Consider the following 18632-nt stretch of genomic DNA (forward strand, 5'->3'; position numbering starts at 1 on the left):
AAGTTGGTCTGTGTGCATGGTGCAACTTACTTATAAAATGACCGTAGCACCCATGGAGAACCCCTCGTCCCCCTTTCTGTTTTGCAAACTTCCTAAATTGCATGTATTATGTTCAGTCTTTCCTTCACTCTTCCTTTCCATTCCTGCAATGAGTGGCTGTGGAGATGAACTCTGTTATAAGCTGCAGTGCCTGAGGAACACAGAGCCCTGGAGTAGCCCCTCCCTATCCCCATTTGAGCCAAGGACCAGCTGTGTAGCTGGTAGGTTTCCCTCTCCAGGCTCAGCTCATCTTTGCCGCTGCGCCTGCTTCCATTCTGGTGTCTTGTCCTGAGCACATAAGGAGGCTTGGTGCAAACACACATACACTGAACCAACTTGTCTGCAGCTTTGGAAGTTTTATTTGCTACAGTCCCTGGACGGTTCATTTACTCCCCCCACCCCTTTTCCCCTCTATTAGTTCCATTCCAAAGAGCTGTATTATTTTCCTCACTGGACGGGTGACTATGCTCCTGCTGTATCTCCTCACTGTGCAAGGTAAGGGGGCCCAGATATGGGGAGAAGTTGGGCGAGTCCCTGTTGCTGTTAATTCCTTTCTTGCCTTTGTGGGCTGTTTGCTTGTGAAAGCAGTGAAGTGCCTGTAAAGGTCCTGTGTGTGCAGCCTCACTTTGGAAGGTGTGAGTGAGGCAGCATCTTTCTGTTGGGGGCTATAATGTAACCTGTGATATCAAAGCGAAAAAGGAGTGTTGAATGCAACAGGTTCAATCTGCTGCCCTTATTCCTGGTGCTTCCATGAGTGAATGAGCATGAGACCTGCTTGCCCAAGTTGCAGAGAAGCATGTGGTTTCCCTCACCATTCTTTTCATTCTGAGTGCAATGCAATGCTATCTGTGTGAACAGAGCTTTCTTTGTCCCTACAGTTTTGCCGTTTGCTGGAGCTGTCGAGCTCTCTACTGGGTCTTGTGCCTTTGAAGACAGCACTTGTGGCTACGAATCAGACTATACATTTTTGGCATGGATTTTAAATGAAGAAGGTAAGGATGGCTTTTTGGTATTTACAGGGATGCACTGTGCTTAAAAATGAACAAATACATTTCTATACTTAGGCTACAATAAACTAAAAGTATCAAGAATGCAAGAATCTTAAATTTCCAATATACTTTTCATGGTTGATGCTGTTTAACTCTTATATGAATACCACTGAAGTCTGTTCACTTTTGTTTATAGTTTCATTGGTTCTCAGTCTTGTAATGTTTAGTTTACAGGCACTACAGAGAGATATTAATTTGTTTTAAAATACCTGTTTCCATGGGAATCTTATAGAAATCATGGCAACTTTCTATTGGTTTAACTATTTTTGGTTTCTCTATTGAGAAAAACTCATTTTTACAAAATCAGTATTTCAGACCTAATTTAAGTTGTCTCCTTAAGGTTGTGGCTCTGCCTACTCTCTTTCTCTACCTTTATATATGAAGCATTGTGTCTTAAACTTCTGTGTAATATTGCTTTTATATTAAACATATGCTTTCTTCCATCCCAGAAGTGACTGCATTTCTGTGGCAGGAGAAGTGATGTTTGTGTATGTTATCATTACTATGCATACCTCATAGGGCTGTTGTGAGGTGTATTTAGCAATGTTTGTTAAATGTTTTGAGATCCCTGGATAAAAAGTAATATATGATTGCCAAGTATTGTCGGTGTTTCGATATTCTTTTTGGTCCATTGTGTGGTACCTACAGCTGAATAGGAAAAATTGTAAGTCACTATTTTTGACATTGTATTACTGAGCTATATTGGGAAAGATGTGACATTCCAAATTCCCATGGATTTCACAGGCAGTGTTGCTAGAGTAGTGATTGCAGAATTTGTCATGCTCTATATAATAAACACAATTTGGGTATAACTGAGAAGTGAAAATATTTATATTGGGGTATGGCAGTGGGTACTGTGCCATACATAGGATTAAATTTGTGTTCACATAATAAAAGGAAGCCCTATTAGCTGTGGTTATGGCGGCGACATAAATCCCCAAAACAGGGTCCAGGTATAATAAAGCAGTGAGTATAGATACTTATAGATAAATCCTCTCGTCTGCTCTCCTTTCAGCCTTCCAACTAATAAAAGATTTTCTCTTTCTGTTTCCAATCCCTCTCTAACTATTTAAAATAACAGTACAAAACAATGCAGCTCTAAGAGCCAAATGGATCCCCATCCATTTTTGGAAGCAATTTTACCAGTCTCTGCTACCACTACTGTCTGTTAGCATCACGCCTCATTGAATTGGCTCTTTTGGAAGCAGTACTTCCTCTTTGTGATTGACAGGAAGCCCTGTGTAAAGTGTTGATGATTCAGACCAGAGTAGCAGCGAGACACTAGCAGCGAGACACTGGCAGCAACACCTGCAGGGGCAACAGTATGAGATGCACAGTAACTGTTAAAAGCAACAGAGGGTCCTGTGGCACCTTTGAGACTAACAGAAGTACTGGGAGCATAAGCTTTCGTGGGTCAGAACCTCACTTCTTCAGATGCAAGTAATGGAAATCTCCAGAGGCAGGTATATATCTATATCTATATATATAGTGTGGAGATAACAAGGTTAGTTCAATCAGGGAGGGTGAGGTGCTCTGCTAGCAGTTGAGGTGTGAACACCAAGGGAGGAGAAACTGTTTCTGTAGTTGGATAGCCATTCACAGTCTTTGTTTAATCCTGATCTGATGGTGTCAAATTTGCAGATGAACTGAAGCTCAGCAGTTTCTCTTTGGAGTCTGGTCCTGAAGTTTTTTTGCTGTAAGATGGCTACCTTAACATCTGCTATTGTGTGGCCAGGGAGGTTGAAGTGTTCTCTCACAGGTTTTTGTATATTTCCATTCCTGATATCTGACTTGTGTCCATTTATCCTCTTGCGTAGTGACTGTCCAGTTTGGCCAATGTACATAGCAGAGGGGCATTGCTGGCATATGATGGCATATATAACATTGGTGGACGTGCAGGTGAATGAGCCGGTGATGTTGTAGCTGATCTGGTTAGGTCCAGTGATGGTGTTGCTGGTGTAGATATGTGGGCAGAGTTGGCATCGAGGTTTGTTGCATGGGTTGGTTCCTGAGTTAGAGTTGTTATGGTGCAATGCGTGGTTGCTGGTGAGAATATGCTTAAGGTTGGCAGGTTGTCTGTGGGCGAGGACTGGCCTGCCTCCCAAGGTCTGTGAAAGTGAGGGATCATTGTCCAGGATGGGTTGTAGATCACTGATGTTGCGTTGGAGAGGTTTAAGCTGAGGACTGTAGGTGATGGCCAGTGGAGTTCTGTTGGTTTCTCTTCTGGGCCTGTCTTGTAGCAGGAGTCTTCTGGGTACACGTCTGGCTCTGTTGATTTGTTTCTTTATTTCCTTGTGTGGGTATCGTAGTTTTGAGAATGCTTGGTGAAGATCTTGTAGGTGTTGGTCTCTGTCTGAGGGGTTGGAGCAGATGCGATTGTACCTCAGTGCTTGGCTGTAGACGATGGATCGTGTGGTGTGACCGGGGTGGAAGCTGGAGGCATGAAGGTAGGCATAGCGGTCGGTGGGTTTTTGGTATAGGGTGGTGTTAATGTGGCCATCGCTTATTTATAAATAAATAAATTTATAAATTTATTTATAACACGGCTACCCCTCTGATACAGTAACTGTTATAGTGCTTGAAAGAAAAAAAGAAACCGAATTGGAGCACTAACAGCCACAGTGTCCTGGCCCAAACCGCACTAGTTTGGTTGGTTGCAACACTCTTTATTTTATCTGAACATTGCAGTTACAGCTAAGCTTCTGTCACTGGAAATCACTGTTTTATTAAGGAATGTATAACTGGATTGTAAAGTTCACTCTGGGAGGATAGTTGGGATAGTAATACTTTTAATAGGTAGGGCTCTGTCAATATTTCCGTTATAAATCCTTTTCTCAGGAGTTTGTAACTCAGTGGTAGTAAGACATTCCAGGCTGACATTTGGCATACAGGGTATTAGCCTCTCTGAAATGTATTCAGTATTGTAACCAAAACTAGTTTAAAATGTTTCATCCAACTTTTGCTTTCAGGTGTACATAACCAATTTGTCTCAGATACTGTTTTGCTCCATAATACAGTACTGGGAGCTGATATTTGCAGACTAAGCCAGGTGTCTCTAATCAGAGTGTGCATATGTTGTGTGTTTACTGGCACGACAGAGGAAGTTAAGGATGGGAGTGGCAACTTTAAATGAAACAAGTCACAGTGATTTTCGGTTGTTTAAAATCTTTTATTGTTTTAAAGTAGCTTTTACTATTTGGAGTATATACCCTTATAGGGACTACTTGACTTGCTGTTTAAAATCTTTCAGCTCTTTTATCCTATAAATCTCTCAGTAATATGGTATCATGCCAAGCAGTTTAGGTGATATGTACATAGTTTAAATCCCACTGAGAAATTTCCACTCCATACTTGAAAGCCTTTTGCCCAACTGCCAAGGAAGCCAATGTGTACTTAAGAGCCAGACCCAGATTGGACATAAGGGGCCAAATTTTGCTCTGGTTTATACCTATGTGTTCCCAATTAGATCAGTGGGGATGCAAGGGCTCAGCTGCCCTTTGAAATGCTTATGACTTCTCTTTAACTAGCTAAGAGTTTTGAGGTGGGTCACTTAGATAAGGATCACATTGGGATAGTTGGAAAAGATATTGAGTACCATACAGTTTTACCATTTAAATAATTCTAACTAACTTTTTACCTGATCTTTTGACAGGTGAGCTTGAGTGGTGCTGCAGTCCTAATTTTAGCAAAAGTCCCACTGGAAAATCAAACAGAAATATTCAGTATTAAAGTCAACAGGAGTTGTGCCTGAGAAAGGACTGTAAGATTGGGCTTTAAGGCCCCAGTCCTGCAATTTGATTAATGGGATGGATTCTTGTGCCCAAATGAACCTGTATTGACTTCAGTGGTACTCTGTGTGGGACTAAGATTCTGCACAGGTGAATCTAAATATAGGACTGGGGCCTAATATTATAAACAGCAAGGTGCCTTTCTATCTGATAGCTGTTCTGGGGAGGTCATTTACTACTAAAATTTTACATTCCCAAATGTAAATGCCACAAACTATTCTCATGTATTGCTAAAAATCACGGAGTAAAGAATAATATAAAAACTAAAATTGGCTCAAAATATTACAAACCCTCTCTCTAAAAATGTCTACCCAGTACAGAGGAGAGTCTACAATGTTCAGTAATGTGTGAGCCCTAGAGAACTGAACCCCAGCTGAATAAATATAACCTTATACGTCCAGCAGCACAGTTCCCAGTGTACCAGTTCAGTTTGCAATGTCATGTGTATGAATAATGGAGGACTTCACTGATTGCTTAATGCACTTAGTGAAAAATGTTTCTGTATTGTTAGCTATGCGAAAAAGAAAACAGTTGTGAATTTGTTGCATGGCAAAGAGGCTGCATTACACAAAGTATTGTTTTAAAACATAAACTGGTGACTAAGAGATTAGCTAATGTCTGTACAGTGCTTTGAAGATGTAATGAGCTATGTGACCATTAAATATTATTATTCAGTTGTTTGCATCAGCTAACATGTTAGTAGTGACCTTCAGTAACTTTAGAAAGGTCTGCAAGGGATCTACTTCCATTTTACCATAAATATCCTTGAATGCACTGTCTCTCTGAACAGGAATTTACATATAAAACTCCTTTTCAGGAGTATGAGACAAATATCATTCTCCCTATTAGTTTATGAGAGAGACAGAAGGCAAGTCCATATTCACCAATACAAGTGATATTTAGTCAGAATTAGAATTCACTATTGCAGTAATATTTGTCACTAATAGCATTCTGGGGTCAAATTCAGCCCAGGTTTATATTCAGATACCTTGTGGACATTGGCTTTGCAGACCCCTGAAGGCCAGCTCTGATCTAGGCTGTAATTCCATGCTGAGGTTCTGATAATATGAGCAAATCACTAGAGCTTTACTCTTATGGTTTATGATGTTAGCAGAATTGATGAAATCAGACTTCCTTACAATAAGGGGTACTGTTACCTATATTACAAATCCTTAAAGGTAGTGTAGTAGGATTTTACAAATAATTTAGGCTTACAATTAACTCTTTGGCAGAAGGGGAAGTTTATTAAAGAAAATGCTTTTTCTGAAATACAATTATTTTTTTTTGTTAGTAGAAGAAAGTTTTATCTCCTTACTATCCAGAATCCTCTGTGACTCAACATCACAAGATCTTGTTAGGGGTGGTGCACAGTTGTGTTGACTGTGTGGGATGTCTCCAAGAGACATTGTGGCTTAGGAAGGTTCAGGGAGTGCCCCTGTCCACAGCCAGACAGTAATTGTGGTTGGAACAGTAGAGACAGGGATATAGGTCCACCTGGAATGAAGGAAGGAAACAGTCTCTGCAATCAGAAGAGTGCAAGGACTGCAATTGTAGCTGCATTGCATAGATGGTGCAATGGGGTAAGCTTTCTGGCCTTCTTTCGACTCCCTCCCCTGCAACCTAACCTGCACAAGGGCCAGCTGTAATCTGGCCCTAAGCACAGCATGTTCATAGCAAAATTATAAATCATAGTTTCCTTAGACTCAAGAATCAGGATCCATCCTTTTTATGCCTGTGAATCACTTTATTTGTTGATACTTTTGTCAAGAATAGCTCTAGTTTAATCCACCACAGGTACTATCTGTTACTGCTGTTGTGTTCAATTTGCCTGTGTCCATGAGTATGTTTTGTTCCTGGTCTCCCTTCAGGTCATCAGGAAACAACTTAATAGAGCTGAAAAGCAACCACACTTGGGCCTTTGACTCATATCTGCACCAAGTCCTGGACTGTGCTGTGTTGCACGTATTGGTGTGGGCTTGTTTTGATCACCATTGTGTTACCACTGCAGAGCTCCAAGACAATGAGAACATTGTTTCCATTCACAGCAATATATTCTGAAAGGCAAGTAGTCTGGTGGTTGAATGCTTTGTTAAATGTGTGTGTGCACTAGCATCATTTGTGGGTTTAGTGGTATTTAGCAGCAATTTTAAAGGCAACTACTGATGTAGGGATCTCCTCTACACTTACCTGTGTAATGTTTGCTGGTAGACTTTCAGTTAGTACTTTTCCATAATGAATTGAATGGAGACAAACTACTAGAGCTACATGAATGGTGCTTGCTGTAGTCTGGGGAATCTGGCATTTGTATGCTCAGTGGCAGCTTCAAGCATATAGATTTGATTGTTCTGCTGCTTTGCCTCTACAGTCCCAGAAATGTTTACCCCATCACATTGGTCATCTCTAAGGGTAAATTTTTGGACATAAAGAAAGGATTGCTTTTAGCTGCTGTGAGTTCCAGAACTGAACTTTCTAGTTTTTTTGCAAAAATTCACACAAGAGACTCTGTCCTTGAAAAGAGAGACTTCAGTCAGAATGGAGATTAAGTACATACTAAATTACAATGTGCGCATAAATTTTCCTGTCTTGATCCCCTTACGACTGCTACAACTTGAGCTACATCAGTCCAAGACTCAGTTTCTGTAGTATGTTCCTGTGACGTTATTGACCTAAACTGGGACCATATAGATCATTGTTGCAACCAAGGTCCTGTAGTGGCACCCAAATCTGGTATAAAGGGGGTCAAATGGGGTGTCTAGGACAAGGTTATGGTTTACTGGTTATGATTATGCTGTCTATATGTATGTATCAGTTTTGTAGTTAAAGTTATGAATATTGGCTCTATACTGGCTGTATGGCAAACTTATGCTATGCTTCTGGGTGACATCCCAGACAAGCTGAGATTAGCTCTGCCTAGCCTGCTTGATGGCCCATTAAGGACCATCAGCTATACAATGGACCCATTGAGAGAAGGCAGATACGCCTTGTACCTCAGCAAAGTATGCAGGGACTGGCCCATGTGACTCCAGACTCCATGTTGCTGTAATTTTCCACAGTAAGAACAGAGGTGTTCTTACACCTGGAAAAGACTATATAAGGCTGATGCCTGATCTCCATCTTGTCTTCAATCCTGCTTCTTACCTCTGGAGGAACTTTGCTACAAACTGAAGCTCTGAACAAAGGACTGAGGACCCATCCCAGCGGGGGATGTATTCCAGAGACTTGATTTGAACCTGCAGTTTATTCCATCGCTGCTGCAAGCCTGAACCAAGAACTTTGCCATTACTGTATGTAATTGATTCCATTTAACCAATTCTAACTCTCCTCTCTATCTTTTTCCTTTTATGAATAAACCTTTAGATTTTAGATTCTAAAGGATTGGCAACAGCGTGATTTGTGGGTAAGATCTGATTTGTATATTGACCTGGGTCTGGGGCTTGGTCCTTTGGGATCAGGAGAACCTTTTTCTTTTACTGGGGTATTGGTTTTCATAACCATTTGTCCCCATAACGAGTGGTACTGGTGGTAATACTGGGAAACTGGAGTATCTAAGGAGATTGCTTGTGAGACTTGCAGTTAGCCAGTGGGGTGAGACTGAAGTCCTCTTAGTCTGGCTGGTTTGGTTTGCCTTAGAGGTGGAAAAACCCCAGCCTTGGGCTGTAACTGCCCTGTTTGAGCAATTTGTCCTGAGTTGGCACTCTCAGTTGGGTTCCGCCAGAACCGCATTGTCACAGTTCCAAATAGCTGACCATCAGGTGACCATATTTGAACATTGGCTTGATTAGTAAATCAGCATGCCAGAGGATATGTCTGAAATAGATCATAGTTGTCCCAGAGAGCTAAAGTTGCTGTTGTCATGTGGGACTTAAATAATAACAGTTGAAAATGTTTTTCAAAATAAAGTTAAACTTTTTAAGATGAGGATAATTTTTTTGAGAACCAGAATGGCAAGCACAAGGTTGTGGACGAGATAATACACACCAACATGAAGAACATGGCAGATGAAATTCAATGTTGACGAATGCAAAGTAGAGCGCGTTGGAAAACATAATCCTAAAAATACAGAATTATGGTTTCTAAATTAGCTGTTACCATAAAAAAAGAGATCTTGGAGTTCTCTGAAAACGTGCTCAATGTGCAGCGGCAGTCAAAAAAACCAACAGAATGTTAAGAACCATTAGGAAGGGGATAGATAAGACAGAAAATATCATAGTGCCACTATATAAATCCATGGTATACCCACGCCTTGAATACTGTGTGCAGTTCTGGTCACTCCATCTCACAAAAGGTATATTAGAATTGGAAAAGGTACAGAGAAGAGAAACAAAAATGAATAGCGGTATGGAACAGCTTCCGTATGAGGAGAGGTTAAAAACACTGGGACTTTTAAGTTTAGAAAAGAGATGACTAAGAGGGGATATGATAGAGGTGTGTAAAATCGTGACTGTTGTGGAGAAAGTGAATAGGGAGGTGTTATTTACCCCTTCACATAACACAAGAAACAAACCAGGGGTCACCCAATGAAATTAATAGGCAGCAAGTTTATAACAAACAAAAATAAGTACTTTTTCACACAATGCATGTCAACCTGTGGCACTTTCTGGCAGAGGATGCTGTGAAGGCCAAAACTATAACAGGGTTTCAAAAAAGAACTAGGTAAGTTCATGGGAGGTAGGTTCATCAATGGCTATTAGCCAACATGGTCAGGGATGCAACCCCATGCTCCAAGTGTCCCTAGCCTCTGTTTGCAGAAGCTGGGAGTGAATGACTGGGGATGGATCATTCAATGATTACCTGTTCTGTTCATTCCCTCTGAAGCACTTGGCACTGGCCACTGTCGGAAGACAGAATACTGGGCTAGATGGATCATTGGTCCAATATAACCCAATATCATCATTCTTATGTTCGTTCATATGTAACATCTGGTCTAAAGTTGACCTGCACACCATTTGAGTAGCCCATATTCACAGCTCCACCATTTAAATTCAGGCCTATGTGTGTTGATTTGAGTTCTTCCACCTTGGTCACCACAACATCTGCAGGTGTTTTGCTACCCTGTATGTTACCTCTTGCTGTCCCAGACTCTGAGTCTGGTATGTCAGCAAAGGCGGTTCAAATCTGATATATCCATTCTCTTGCTGAGTTGCAGATCTGTTAGCACAGTAGTAATTTTAGCTGTCTGTAGTACATTTCTGGGACATACTATGGGACATTTCTGGGACATTCCTACCATACTATGCAACCGTCTCTATAAAAAATCTGTAATGCTACTCAGAGAGTGGAAAGCTTAATCCAAGATTAAAGCAACCAAGTTTGTAAAACTCTAAGAGTTGCAACACAGCCACCTCTGGCTTGGTTGGAAAATTAAACGGTTGCTTGCCTTTTTGGCAAAAATAATTGCATTTGGACTACCTGACAGTAGCTGAAAAGCCCAGATCCAATCTCTGCCTTCCCAGTCACCACAGACCTACGAGCAGAAGAGCAGCAGAAAAAAACATAACATTCAAACTGAGGTCCATCCTCACATGTGCACAGCTGTAAATTCCTTCCTGAGCCCACCTCCTTCTCCTAGATATAGTTTGTGTGTCTGACATCAACTAAGCCCATCTCCGTCCCCTCTGATTGCCAGTTTGGCCTAAATTGCTGTGCTCAACTTCTCTTCTCTTTGTGCTCTCCCCTCTGACTAGCAGTTCAGTTCTTTGGTCTGTTCTGCTCCACCTCCTCGCCCCGAGGCAGCTCACTCCTCTTCTCTTCTCTCACTCAGGGCATGGCTAGACTTGCAGATGTAGAGCGCTGTGAGTTAAATCAGCCTTTAGAGACCGCAGAAGGGAAAGTGCTGCAGTGTGTTCACACTGTCAGCTGTAAGTGCATTGGTGTGGCCACATTTGCAGCACTTGCAGTGGCATTGGGAGCAGTGCATTATGGGCAGCTATCCCACAGAGCACCTCTTCCCATTCTGGCGCTGTGGCTTGTGGGAAGGGGGTGGGTGGGTGTGGGGCATTCTGGGTCCTGTCCCAACGCCCCATGATGCATCGCTTCGCATCCCAGCAATTCCTCTGCTTCTGTCCACATTTGGTGCCATCTTTCAACGTTTTTTGTACTGCATGCTCTTTCGGTCTGCGGGAATGGATCCGGAACCGCTGAGGAACTGCTGCCAGCACGTCATGAATTGCAGTAGAGTTACTCCTTAAGCTACAAACTGACAGTGAGGAGTCCGACGATGTCGACTCACATAACACATATGACATGAGATTGCTTGTGGCGTTCACGGACATGCTCAGCACCGTGGAACGCCGCGTTTGGGCTCAGAAAACAAGCACTGAGTGGTGGGATCACATTGTCATGCAAGTCTGGGATGACGAGCAGTGGCTGCAGAACTTTCGGATGAGAAAAGCCACTTTCATGGGACTGTGTTCTGAGCTCGCCTCCACCCTGCGGCGCAAAGACACGAGATTGAGAGCTGCCCTGCCAGTGGAGAAGCGGGTGGATATTGCAGTCTGGAAGCTGGCAACTCCAGACAGCTACCAATCGGTTGCTAACCAGTTCGGAGTGGGAAAGTCGACCGTTGGAATCGTGTTGATGCAAGTTTGCAGGGTTATTAATTGCATCGTGCATGACATTGTGGCTGGCTTTGCACAAATGGGTTTCCCTAACTGTGGAGGGGTGATAGATGGGACACATATTCCAATTCTGGCACCAGCCCACCTGGCCTCTGAGTACATAAATCAGAAGGGGTATTTCTCTATGGTTCTCCAGGCGCTTGTGGATCACCGTGAGCATTTCATTGACATTAACACGACTGGCTACCTTCCTCCTGGCTTGAAAACAGCTCCTGGCTGCATGCATCTGGGGATGCCGGGCCGTTCCCCCTCCTCCTCAGCACCCTCGCTCCCTGCCTTGTTGAACTAGGCTCTGAAGTGTCCATGGTGGTCTTTGGAGTGGAGGTGGGGTCGCCCCCAAGTATCGCGTACAGCTCTTTGTGGAAATGGCAGGTCGTGGGGGCAGCACCGGAGCGGCAGTTTGCCTCCCGCGCTTTGTGGTAGGCATTCTGCAGCTCCTTCACTTTAACCCTGCACTGCAGTGCGTCCCAGTCATAGCCTCTTTTCATCATGTCCCTTGATATCTGCCCGAAAGTATCGTAATTCCTACGGCTGGAGGACAGCTGGGCCTGGACAGCTTCCTCCCCCCCAAACACTGATGAGGTCCAGCACCTCGCCATTGCTCCGTACTGGGGATCACGTGGCGCGTGGAGGCATGGTCACCTGGAAAGATGCGCTGAGAGCACTCCACGCCTTGCTGAGCAAACAGGAAGGGAAATTTCAAAATTCCCAGAGAATTTAAAGGGTGGGTCTGACGGTTGGTCATCTGAGGGCAGGGTAGTAGAGTTCAAAGTGATGACCAGAGTGGCTAGAACAGGCATTGTGGGACAGGGCGGGATAGCTCAGTGGTTTGAGCACTGGCCTGCTAAACTCAGGGTTGTAAGTTCAGTCCTTGAGGGGGCCATCTAGGTATCTGGGGCACAAAAAACAAACAAAAAATCTGCCAGGGACAGTACTTGGTCCTGCTAGTGAAAGCAGGGGACTGGACTTGATGACTTTTCAAGGTCCCTTCCAATTCTGTGAGATAGGTATATCTCCATATGTTGTTGTTGACACTTCTGGAAGCCAATCAGAGTGCATTAATTGACTAGGGCGGCATGGCAAGCATTATGCTTCTCATGCAGGTGGATTACAAGGGGCGCTCCAGCCGCAGAGTCCGGGTGCTCTATGTGCCTTGCCAATGTGGACACATCAGGAGTTAGGGCACCTGGGGTTGCTTTAATGCACTCTAACTGGCAAGTGTAGCCAAGCCCTCAGTCTCACACATTCCCCTCTGACTGGCAGCTCAAGGTATGTCTACATTGCATTTAAAAATCCAAGGCTGGCTCATTCCAGCTGATTTAGGCTAAGGGGCTTTTTAATTATGGTGTAGACATTCCGGCTCGGGCTGCACCCCGGGCTCTAGGACCCTGTGAGGTGGGAGGGTGCCAGAGCTCAGGCTGCAGCCCGTGCCTGAACATCTATAGCACAATTAAACATCAGCGCCGAGCCCAAGACCCAGGAGCCCAAGTCAGCTGACATGGGTCAGCTGGGGGTGCCTAATTACAAAGTAGACGTACCCTCAGTACTACTGTGCCTGATGCCCCTCAGTCTTGTTTGCAGCCTCTTCTGTTGTCCTTATCTGATGTGCAACAAATCTGACATTTATTTGCCCAGATATCACTTGTTGACCTAGGCTTCTGTGCAATAGAATTTTTCTCAGTCTGATTCTGAGTTACAATTGTTAATTTACTCTTAGCTCAGCTTCAGATACAATTCCCAGAAAAACATCAACAAAACAAAGTGCTATTTACATTCACAAGAGACTCTCAGCATCAACAACAGGCAATGTGTGAAACCTTTGATAAGGCTGGCTTTCCATCTGTTCTAGGAGGCATAAACCAATCCCAGATTGCTATCAGTACATCACAATATGAGAGACAAGTTTCAAAGCATTCCTTCTCTTCCACAATATAATACAGTTATCAGGATCATATTTTCTTTTACAGTTGTCACAAATTAAGTATTTTTGGGAATCAACAACCTATTTTAGCTTGCTCACACTGAAACAGTGAGGATGGCTGCAAGATAAGTGTGACAGCTGTTTTTAAAGTTTTTGTTTATTAAATATCCCTGAAGCATGTGCCAAAATGCTTGACTTTATTTAAGGAGAGCTCTGTGTAAGCTCAAAAGCTGGTCTCTTTCACCAACAGAAGTTGGTCCAATTAGAGAGATTACCTCACTCACCTTGCCTCTCTTGTGACTTTATTTGTAACAAAACAACTAAAATGGTTTAATATGGCTGTATAAATTGATTTGGAGTATTCAAGTAACTGGAAAGGTTATGATTGATTATAATTAATAGTATAATGTGAGGCTGTATGTATTGCTTCTTTAAATCTGTAGTAGGAAACAGCCCAAAAGAGGGATGGGGAAAGGTACTAGAGGCCAAAGTATTGCAGTAAAGGAGAGAGAGAGAGGCTTCATGGATAAATAAAACTGTTTTCCTTATTCTAATGAAGTTCCTTGTTAAATATTAGAACAAAGCAGCTTCTTCTCTGATTTATTTTTTTACCATTGTCTCATGACACTGTAAATCTTAATGCAAATACCTTGCAAAATGCCACAATTTTGCAAAACATCCTCTTATTAAACATGTAAAACTAATACAAATATTCTTTCTCTACCACATAGTAGATGCCTGGTGATTTTTTTTTTTTTGGCACATTTTTGCATACATGGGTAAAAACAAAGGTGTGTATGTTTTTTTGCAGTTAAAGGGTTGAGGAGTTATGGATAGACTACAGGGGACCGAGACATAGGACTTTGAGTTCTAACTGCACCACTGACTCAGTGGAGATCAATAGGTTCCATTATCAGAAAACAATTTTAGCTCTGTGACATATAGCTATTGTTCTATTTTTAAAAATAGGTTAAATTTATATATAGAACACATAAAAACTGTGCTAACCTTGAAAATATTGTTGAAACTCACTAAAACACATTGGTTTAAAATTTATAAACATGCAAAATCATTTGTTTTTAAACAGTAGGAAATATTTTGAATTTTCCCAATAAATGAGGAACATAAGTTTAATCAAACAGCTAGACTTTATATTTAGGAACTTTGGAATGTAAAATACTTTAGGATGTAGGGGATTCAGTAAAACTGGTGTCAGGAGGTATAGTAGCTGTGCTTGTAGGATATTCAGAAATAAGTTGCTGAATTAGTGCACTTCCTGACTGCTCTAGCCGCACAGCCTTGCCAGCTAACATCGCACACTTTCGGGGGTTTGCTTATACTCTCTAAAAGCCATGTTAGCTTAGGGGAGGTTGCATTGCTGCAGCCTAATACCTGAGTGGCATTTCCAATGCTGTGAGTCTCCACCGTGTAACCCTGGAGCTCATCTAGGCCAGGATTTGTGGGGAAGAAACAAATGCTTACAGCTTTGAGAGTAATCAGTTTGAACCCTTATTGGTAATACCAAATCCTGAAGATGTGAAACATATTACGTTACACAGGTAACAAACATTATTATCGCTGTTACTTAATCAGAATTTATTTGCTGTCATTGTGGATCATAGAGACTGTGATTTGTAGGCTTAGCTGAACTAAACTGAAGGTGCCCTGTTGATCTTAAAGAGCCACTGTCAACTTGAAATCTTGACAGATTCAAAAAATAAGTTAAAAGTAGTTCAGCTCCCTCCCCTTGAGGCCTCCTGCCAATGTTTGTGTTTTTACTGTCACATTTCACTATTGTTTTAAATGGTTTTTCTCTCATGACTGTTGTGTGAAAGACCAACATAAACAACACTGAAAATTGACTAACTGGCTGACTTATCAAAGCCAACACAAAGAGCTGTCAAACACTCCAAGTAAACAAATTGAAAAAATAAAGAAATGTATATTTTCAGTTTTAGATATCTTAGGTATTGTAATAATAGTACATAAAGATGTTTTAGACAGAAATGTGATTGACTGTGACCCTTTAAATGCATGCTGTCATCTTTGGTTGCTTAGCAACATCAGTGCAATTTGAGCATAGTTTTATATATATTTTTTTAGAGCACTCAGTATTTTTTGTATGTTAATGCTCTCCTGTTTTTATGCATACCAACATTTTCCAGTCTGGTTGCTACCATCACTCACATTATTGTAGTGTCTACCTAAGAATCAAACTAAAGAATCCTGTAACTTTAAAGCACCACTTATAGGTGATTTTTCTCATCCACAACATACCCCGTAATTCTTATACAGTGTATAGTTATTTTCTCAACATGTTTATTTTGGCAAACATAAATCAAGAGTGAAGGGATGTATTACTCTGCTAGGTAGAGTAACTGCATTGGCTCACTTTGAACATTGTTTTAAATAGATGTGTTCCAGATAAAATGTAATCTACGCATGTTACTAATGCTTTGTTCAGTACTGGAAGACTTGCAACTTTTAATATCAGAAAATCCATGAATCACAGTGATTTAATTGGTGTTTCAAATGGAAATCTAAAGTCTTTCAGAGAATTTGGACTGTAAAATATCCAATTATTGAACAATTAAAAATACGTTACAGCACTGTGTAATGCCTTTATGAGTTCCTTTAGACTCTCAGGGTGATTGAAAAGGGTAGTCTATCAAAATACACCTCTACCCCGATATAACGCGACCCGATATAACACAAATTCTGATATAATGCGATAAAGCAGTGCTCTGGGGGGGGGGGCGGGGCTGCGTGCTCCGGCGGATCAAAGCAAGTTCAATATAATGCGGTTTCACCTATAACGCGGTAAGATTTTTTGGCTCCCAAGGACAGCGTTATATCGAGGTAGAGGGGTATATGGAAAGGGCAGAGGTCTACAAAAATAGGTTGTGCAAAGGTGACTGCATAGTGATACCTATATTTAAGGTTGCCCAAGCATTTTCATTCTATGTGCCATTTTTATTTTGGCCTTTCAAATGACCTTTCTTATTATTGTCTCAAATTTTCACTTTTTTATATTACAATATGATCTTTAATGATTTTATTACATCTTATTTTGTACGCAGAACTGCTTCCTCATTTAGTGTGCAGGATGGACAAGGAATGAAGCAGGGTTGTGCCTGAAGGTGGTGCACAGGGAAGTGCTGTCTCATTCTTTTTGAAGCTGGAACATGGGGAAGAGTTAAGGTTACCATATGAATACTCTTCATCCACAGATCTTAAAGTACTTTACAGAGATCTATAACTATCCCTGTTTTTACAGATGGAGAGCAGACACACAGACTAGTCAAGAAACTTGCCCAATGAACCCCCACTGGTAGAGCTTGGAATAGAACCAAGTCTCTTGATTCAGACCAGTATTCCACTTGCTGAACCATGGTGTCTCCCAGCATGGACCACGCCATTTAGGAGCTAAAACATTTGTAGTAACCAACCCATTGTAAAGGGCCAAGTTCAGCAGATAGGATGCTACTCTGTCTGGAGTTGGGAATCCTATTTTCTTTTGAACCCTTTGCAGTCTGTGGATATGTTTGCAGTGCAGTTAGCCAGGGTGATAGATATCCAGGTTAGCCTGGCCTGGCAGTGAGCAGCCACATTGCAAAGCCCTACCTGAGTTACTGTGCCCTCACTGGTGCTGCTGCATTCCCCTGTGTGTCATGAGGACTTCTGGGGGCATATCCCATGGTTCTTTGTGCTGCACTCAGCAGAGCTGCTCTATGATTCTCTCCAAGGGAATTGTGCCACCGTCTAAGGCCTCATCAGGAGGATGAATGAAGCTAAGGTGGGGTTGTGATTATGAGCTGAGTGAAACCTTGTTATGGGTTGAGTTAAAACCTCATTCAAACTGATGTGTGAACATGCTCTTCATTTAAAACAATTGTAAGGTTAAGGCTCTACACCTAAAACAGGCCTGTTAGAGTCTGTGCAAAAGCTAGCCCCATGTGGGGGTTGGAGGTGACAGGTTGCCAGGGTTGGTTCTGTTGCAAGGGTGTGAGAGAACAGAACATGCAGAAACTGAGAAGAGGTAAGAACAGAGGAGGCAGAGGCAAAAAAGCAAGAAAGCCAGGCAGTAGCCTGTGAGCACAATGTGACCCTCGGAAAAGCTAGAGAGAGCTTTTGGCCAAGGTCTGTTGGCTAAAGAGGCTTGAGGGCTGAAACTGGTCCTCTTGTTCTTAGTTCTTCCCACACTTGGAGAAGCAAAACTTTGTGAAATCCTTGTAAATAAACAAGATGTGTCCAAGAGAATTCCAGATTCCATCAATTTCTATTTCCAACTAGAACATCCCTAGGGCCCTGAAATTTGACTAGCTGCTTGGGTCAAAAAGGGGCAGTATTACTTATTTGTGTGGTGCCCCACACTGTAATGGGTCTTGAGTCTTCCAGTAAGGTTTCTAGGCTCCACTATAATGCAAATAATGAACAAGGGAGGAGGAGAGCCTGCACAGTTTGCCCATGTTCATAAATCACTAACACCCTTCCATGCAAAATCTCCATAGCTGGCGTATCACATACTTTTGGATGGAGTTTCTAGAAGGGCAGAAATGGAGAGCAGCTGTTCTGTGATATCTCCTGTTTTCCCTGGGGATTTTCATATGGAACTACCCATGTAATTTAAAGTTAATAGCGTCATTAAGTTACCATTTGTAGCTATTGTCCCCTCAGTGGGATAGTGTGCAGCCAGGGAACCAGTGGCAGCACAGCTTCTATGCTGCAAGGGGAGGGAGAGTTGTGTCTTGGGGAGCACTATAGATAAGCTGGGTCTCTACACAGATGGCCCAAGTTTCAGTGAAATTGCAGGTTTATTCAGGGATCCATGTGGGTAAGAGGCCATACCATTCAGCTTCCTTGGAGCCAGTAAACTTGCTCTGAGAAGGGAGAATGTGTCTGAACCTTTGTAAATTAAATCTTATGGTGTTTTTGCCTTAATTTTCCCCTTCTGTATGTTTTTGCACAGGTGATAATTTGGCCCTTGGGGTATTTTTTCTGTAATAAGAAATGTTGTTGACTTTGCTAGGTAATATAAATAACACTTTGGTGTTTCCCTGTATCCTTCCATATTTCCAGGGCCGGCTCTGGCTTTTTTGCCTAGGTTGGCAAAAAAGCCACCCGCCGCCCCCCCCCCCCCCCCCCCCCCCGGCGGGGGGGGGGGGGGGGCAAACCCCCCCCCCCCCGGCCGCCGGGGGCCGGGGGGGGGGGGGCAAAC

At 42.4% G+C, this 18632-nt stretch overlaps 1 protein-coding gene across 2 annotated transcripts in view; it reads left to right on the forward strand.

The window, feature by feature from the left end:
* The first annotated feature begins 226 nt into the window (after nt 1–226).
* The window catches only part of MAMDC2 (MAM domain containing 2), a 111408-nt gene continuing 93002 nt past the window's right edge, over nt 227–18632 (forward strand). The window contains exons 1-2 of one of the 2 annotated variants that reach the window (XM_034774083.1): nt 227–534; nt 918–1031. In XM_034774083.1, coding sequence (XP_034629974.1) covers nt 504–534; nt 918–1031 — 145 coding nt within the window. In that variant the 5' untranslated portion in view covers nt 227–503. The remainder of the gene's footprint in view (nt 535–917; nt 1032–18632) is intronic. The other variant, XM_034774082.1, reaches the window with a different exon arrangement.

The sequence above is a fragment of the Trachemys scripta genome, chromosome 6, assembly GCF_013100865.1.
Source record: "Trachemys scripta elegans isolate TJP31775 chromosome 6, CAS_Tse_1.0, whole genome shotgun sequence".
In the NCBI taxonomy this organism is placed as follows: domain Eukaryota; kingdom Metazoa; phylum Chordata; order Testudines; family Emydidae; genus Trachemys; species Trachemys scripta.